Source organism: Gracilinanus agilis, chromosome 4, assembly GCF_016433145.1.
Source record: "Gracilinanus agilis isolate LMUSP501 chromosome 4, AgileGrace, whole genome shotgun sequence".
NCBI lineage: Eukaryota > Metazoa > Chordata > Mammalia > Didelphimorphia > Didelphidae > Gracilinanus > Gracilinanus agilis.
In genome coordinates this window covers 257,293,972-257,300,580 of record NC_058133.1, presented here as the reverse complement: position 1 = coordinate 257,300,580, position 6,609 = coordinate 257,293,972, and the positions used below count along the sequence as shown (strand labels likewise).

General features: G+C 42.7%; 1 protein-coding gene across 1 annotated transcript in view; it reads left to right on the top strand.

Moving 5' to 3' along the window:
* The first annotated feature begins 5,822 nt into the window (after positions 1 to 5,822).
* EHMT2 (euchromatic histone lysine methyltransferase 2) overlaps positions 5,823 to 6,609 on the top strand; it is a 40,221-nt gene continuing 39,434 nt past the window's right edge. The window contains exons 1-2 of the mRNA XM_044675266.1: positions 5,823 to 5,826; positions 6,088 to 6,281. Of these exons, the coding sequence (XP_044531201.1) occupies positions 5,823 to 5,826; positions 6,088 to 6,281 (198 nt within the window). The remainder of the gene's footprint in view (positions 5,827 to 6,087; positions 6,282 to 6,609) is intronic.

The window sequence follows — 6,609 nt, the reverse complement described above, 5'->3', positions numbered from 1 at the left end:
CCTCAAAATTGCCACCTCCAGCATAGACCTCCTCTATTTTTTTTTTTGTCACGTCCTACTACTTTGTTATTTTCATTTCCTCCTGCTGTACATGGAGTCCAAAGCAAATGTGATGGCTCCACTGTTTCATTAATAGAGAAATGTGTCCTATAAATTTAGCAATAGCAAGAGAATTAGCAACTCCCTCTCTCTGGCCCCCACTGAATCTGTTTTAGATTTGCCTCAGGTCAAATGAGATAATAATTACGGAGGCTCAGAAAGAGCTTCTCCTTAGTGAGCCTTCTTCCCACCAGAATATGAATGCTTAGCTCATTCAGTTTCTAGGACTGGATTCAATTGGGTTTCTTTGCTTTGGGGGAACTAAATAATACGCTTCCAAAAAGAATCTCTTTACTTTGTTTTGAGCCCCGAACCAGGGAAAATTCCAGCAATTTGTGAAAGAGACTCCCCCTATTTCCTGAAATTATCTTAGTCAAATTTAATTACTTTTAGCCTCCTTTAGGAAACACAGCAACACACACGAAGAGTGAACAGTACGTTGAAGGAAATGATTTATTTAAAAATAAATGACAAGAGAATAGAAAGCCAGATCCTGGGTTCAAAACTGGCCTCAGATATTTCCTAGCTGTGTGACTTTGGACAAGTCACTTAACCCCAGTTGCCTAGCCCTTACCACTCTTCTGCCTTAGAAGAGATACTTGGTATCAATTCTAAGACAGAAGGAAGGGGCTTTTAAAAAAATAATAAATAAAATGCATGCCAGATACATATTCCTAAAAGGTCATTAATAACTCCCTGTTATCAATCCAAAAATTCATAGTTGCACTTTTTGTAATAGCAAAGAAGTGGTAACAAAGTAGACTTTCATTAATTGAGGAATGGCTCTGTGGATGTCACTCCCCTCTACAAGAGAGAGAATGGCTACCTCAGCCAGAGTACAGTTGCAGAGTCGTGACAACAGGGGTAAATCAGGACAGATCCCCCCTCCCATGTTTCAGTGGTGAGAGACCAGGATTGCCATAATTCACTAACATTCTAAGAGTTAGGCTAAAGGCTGTCATGAAACCTTGGCCACTGTTGAAGTCAGTACAGAAGTATTCCAACTCCTGGCACCCTCCCCCACTTCCTTCCAATTGTTTATATAGCCTATCCTGGTGGGTTACCACAATGTAATTCTATCCTTAAACCTTTCTCTCTATTACCTAGGAATGATGGAGAAGGCATTGGGGAGATTGTCAGGAAAGATAATTTACTTTCCCTACAGTTTGCTAAGAACAACTGTTCTGTGTTTTAGTGAGCCATATGCCACTAAAAACTTAATTTTCTGCATCTGTGAATTATGTTGGACAGTGAAAAGAAAATTTCCTAAATGCAGAGTGGGAATGGAACCACTGAAAGTCAGATCAAGATTTTAATAATTCTCCTATTTCAGAACAATATTTAATCTCTTTTCCCCAAGGTTAAAATTTAGTTATTTGGGATAGAAGGAAAAATAAAAGGGTACCTGCCTTTAAGGGGTTGAGAAATCTCACAACCCCTGCTCACCCCAGACTTTTTTTTTAAACCCTTACCTTCCTTCTTAAAACCAATACTATGTACTGGTTCTAAGGCAGAAAAAGAGTAAGGGCTAGGCAGTGGGGGTTAAGTTCCTTGCCCTATGTCACACAGCTAGGAAATGTCTGAAGTCAGCTTTGACTCTAGGATCTCCTATCTTTAAGCCTGGCTCTCAGTCTACTGAGCCACCTAGCTGCCCTCAGCCAAGTTATATATTACTTTCCATTTGGTTTATTAGTTTTGTAATAGGTGGCAAAGTAGATAAGAGTGCTTGGACTGCAGTCAGGAAGACCCGAGTTCAAATGTGAACTCAGACCCTTAGATGTGTGACCCTAGGCAAGTCACTTGACCCTATTTGCTTCGGTTTCCTCATCAGTAGTGGCAAACGATTCCAATATCTCTGCCAAAAAAAAAATCACAAATTGGGTCAAAGGGTCAGACATGACTGAAAATGACTGAGCCTGCTTTTAAAAAATATATATGTATTTACATATTTAATTTATTTATTATATAAAGCAAGGAAACAAGGCTAGTATGGGTAGCTATTTCTACTATAGCATTCACCAAATATAAAACTAGCTCTTGTCACAAATATTTAAATGCATGTTATGATCTTGTTTCATTAGGTTACTTTCAGGGAACTCCTGCACCCTTCCACAATTTTTTGCTATTTTCCAATAATAATAATCTAGATGGCATAAACAAAGCAGCTAGGTGGCAAAGGGGGCTTGAATCCAGAGGAAGATCTGATTTCCAATCTGGTCTCAAACATTTGCAAACTATGTGATCTAGTCAAGGAAAAGAGAAAGGAATAACCATTTACATAGTAACTACTAAGAGTGTCAAGTCTGAAGTCAGAAAACTCATTTTTCCTGAGTTCAAATCACCCTTAGATACTTACTAGCTGTGTATCCCTGGGCAAGTCACTTAACTGTTTGCCTCAGTTTATCTTTGAAATAAGCTGGAGAATGAAATGACAAACCATTCCAGTATCTTTACCAAAAGAACCCCAAAGGGAGTCAAAGAGTTGCGCAAGATATACAACATGAGCACTTTACAATTATTAACTCATTTTGTCCTCAAACAAAATGTGTGGCCAGTGAAATATATATGAAAGGTAGGTGTTGTTATTATCTCCATTTTACAGGCAACAAAACCAAGGCAAACAGTGGTTAAGTGACTTGCCCAAGATCATACAGCTAGTATCTGAGACTAGATATGAATTCCTGACTCTGAGACCAGATATACTATGCCATCAAACTGCCCACAGACAAGTCTCTGTAAGGGGGGAGAAATGTGTAAAGGGTAAAAATAAAAGTGTTGGACTAAATTTATCAGAGAGTAGGGTCGCCAGGAATTAAGTACTTAATTCCAAATAAAAGACTCAAGTCAGAATGACTTTTATGGTAGTTTATTTACAAATAGGAAGAGAGAATGAAAGTAAAAAAATGAGAGAGGATAAGTCAAGATATCTAACCTAACACACTAAGTATTTTGCTCTTGCCCCTGGCTCAACCCAGACATTAGTCCTCAGCCAGAGGGGCCTCAGCCTTGAGCCTAGTGATGAATAAAGCAAGGGCTTCGGCCACGAAGCCTCTCCCAAGAGGGGAGGCCTCTCCTGAGGACAGTCCCTTCAGAAAATCCAGGAAGGAGTCAATCTTTTTCACTCACCTATGTTGGTAGTTCAAAAAGAAAGTAGTCTAAGGTCCAGTTCAAGACAAAAAAAAGCATCCCAGGAAGTTCTGGCCACTTTTAAAGACCATTCCTTTCATTACTTCCTGTGCCTTCCTTCCATTTTACATGTACCAATTACAGCTAAGCTTTGCTTAGGACTGCCCAGGGGGGCAGTCAGTCAATTCTGATTTTGATTCATCACCCACTATCGCACACGTGGGTCACAGACCTCCCCCCTCTCAAGTGTAAGTGGGGTGTATATGCTCCTGGTGATTAAATCTAAAAATGGACAAGGTAGAGATAATCCCATCTTCACATCTCTTAACATGTTTTAGTTTCCTCATCTGTAAAAGGAGGATAATAATTTTACCTACCTCCCAGGGTTGTAGCACAAAAGTGCTACCTTAAAACACTACTTAGTATAATTACTTTCCACTAACTTCCTTTATAAGGTTTTGCAAATGAATTTATATTTTAAACTAGTGTTCCTTTTGGCCGCCATACTTTTCTACTTGGCAAATGAGTCCAAGGTTTCCTACTACTTCTGGAATTCACTCCCTTCTCATCTCTGCCTCTTAGATTCAGCTCTGTATAATACAGTGGTAAAGTCAGGAAAACCTGGTTTCAGATTTTGCTTCTGAAACTTACTTTTGATGTAATCCTGACAAGTAATTCACTCCAGCCTCTATTTCTACATCTGGAAAAGGAACATGTAATTGTAGTACCTACCTTATAGGGTTGCATTGAAGCTCAAATGAAATTATATATATAAAAATATGTTTATTACTGTTATGATGAGAATCCCTAGTTTCTACCTATCTATCCACCCTTGATATCTTGCCTAATACCGTTTTTTCCCCACTCTTTTCTCATCTGACACTGCACCCCCAACTGCTACCCCAATTCTCCATAGACCAAGCTACCACCTCTGGAAAGGTAAAAAGAAATATATTCACTAGAGTTATGAAGCCCTGACTAATGAGTGAAAATTCATCTAGCTGCTATATCTAGCTGGTCCCAAATCACGTTTCATATCAACAGTGGTTCTGGAATTTCTGTCTTAAAACGAATTCTTTGTTATACAGGATGGCTTTCTAGGAGAAGGTAAAGGGGAAGGACATAGGAGGAAATTTAGGTAATTTTAAAAATGGAAAGCATTTGTTTTTTAAAAAAGAGAGTGACCCATTAGACTGCCACCCCTCACACTATTTTCCAAATTGAGGCAATAAATAGTAATAAAAATAATTTGTCCAATATTACATAGGAAGTAAGAGTCAAGATTTAAGCCCAAGTCCTGTTTTAACTTTAACTTTAAATTCATTTTAATTTAAATTCACTGCTTTTTTATGTGTTTAATTTCAATTAATTATTTGGTTTTTTTCTTCTTTGTTTTAAAAATAGCTCTCAGAGGGGCAGCTGGGTAGCTCAGTGGATTGAGAGCCAGGCCTAGAGACAGGAGGTCCTAGGTTCAAATCCAGCCTCAGACACTTCCCAGCTGTGTGACCCTGGGCAAGTCACTTGACCCCCATTGCCTACCCTTACCAATCTTCCACCTATAAGTCAATACACAGAAGTTAAGGGTTTAAAAAATTAAAAAACAAAAACAAAAAAATAGCTCTCGGGGACAGAACCAGGAGAGCAACACTGGGAATTGTAGTTAATATAAAAACCAATATATTAATAAAATTTTATTTGGAAAAAAATGGAGTTGGGAGTCTCACCTCTGATGCTTATGTGACTGACTGGGCAAATCACTTACCTTTTCTTGGGCCTCAGTTTCTTGATCTGCAAAAAGATGGGGCTGAACTAGAGGACTTCCTGTCCCTTCCAGCTCTAGGTGATTCATCCACCATGTAACACTATCTGCCAGGTCCAGGGCAACCCCTCCCTAACTCCCATTTCTTTCACTGGCTCAGGGAAAAGAATCAAATTTGCAGGACGAGAGTTCTGGAAAGGGTGTGACAATCACCTGCACAATAGTTCCCTGAGTGACTCATCAGATCAAAAATCCTTTTCTGGCCACTCTCAATATTTCGGCCAATTAGGGGGCTGCCTCCTTTGTATCTGTATCCTACATACTGAACTATGGTGAGAGGTCAATACAGTATTTAGTAAATCTCAGCTTAGGTGCCAACTCTCAAGAAAAGCCATTCCTGATCTTTCCAAAATTAAAAGTTCTCTCCCTATTCATATTTTAATGAGTTATTTCACGTTGTATCGCCTCTCCGTCCCCAAGGCAATATTGGCTGTTGTCTTCATGGTCTGGACTAGTGAGAAAAAAAGGCTTTTGCCTAAAAGACATACCTGCTCCCATATTCCCCACTGAGGATAAGCTGTACAAATATGGTTCACTTTGGTGTTTGTTCAGTTCCTAGTATACTGCCTGGCTCACAGATTCTGAATATGATTTTTACTTTAATTGAATGCTATCCCAGCCCCAGCCCCCGCAAATTCCACTTGGCCACCAGGGGTGGCAGCTTTTTCTGGAAAGACGGAGCACAGGACTTTACGTGAGCGAAGAAAAAAACCTTCCAGTTCAGTCACTGCAAAGCTTGAGCTCGGAGTTCCGTGCTACCCTAATTCGGTTAGCACGCATGCGTAACCCTTTTCCAGAGGGAGGGGAGGCAACCGGAGGGAGTCGGGAAGAAGTGCGGGCGTAGAAAGAAAAGAAGGAGGGAGGAGGGAGGATGGACGGACGTATTTCCGCTCCAGCGGACAAATAATACTGGCCAAAGGGGAGGAGGCCAGTACTCCTGGCCCCTTTAACAGAGTGGGGAACGGGTGGAAAAAAGTGGGAAGGAAAGGGAGGATCGGACCCCTTTAATCACACACACAGCCCACTTTTTTTTTCCCTTCTAGCCTCCTCTCCAAGCTGCAGCCGCCGCAGTAGCCAAAGCCGCGCGCGCGGGGCCCAGGCGGCCCGGCACGAGCCGCCCCCGCCCCGGCCCCTCCCCCCACAGCCCGCCCACGCGGAGCCGGAGTCGCGCGTCGGAGCGCGCGCTCAGGCGCGCACGTCCTTGCGCCTGCGCGTCACTCAGGCCTGCCAGTGCGTGGTGGGTGCCGCCGGCCCCCAGGGGGGGGTGGGGTGGGGGAAATTAAGGAAAAAAAAAAACTGCGCGTGGAACCGAGCCAGGTGAGAGGCGCGCGTGCCGATGGGGTCATGGGGTTCAGGGGGGGCAGGTTCTGCGGAGCAATTGGGCCCCAAGTGTTGGGGGGGCTACGAGGAAGGTGCTGGGGGAGGGGGCCTGCGCGGCGCGTACGGGGGGGGGCGGGAACGGCGCGTGTAAACGTGCCCAGGGGGGCGGGGAAAGGCGCGAGCGTGCCCCAGTGTGGGGAACCCTCAAACCTCGTCCCTTCCCCCCAACACTCCGCCAGCATACC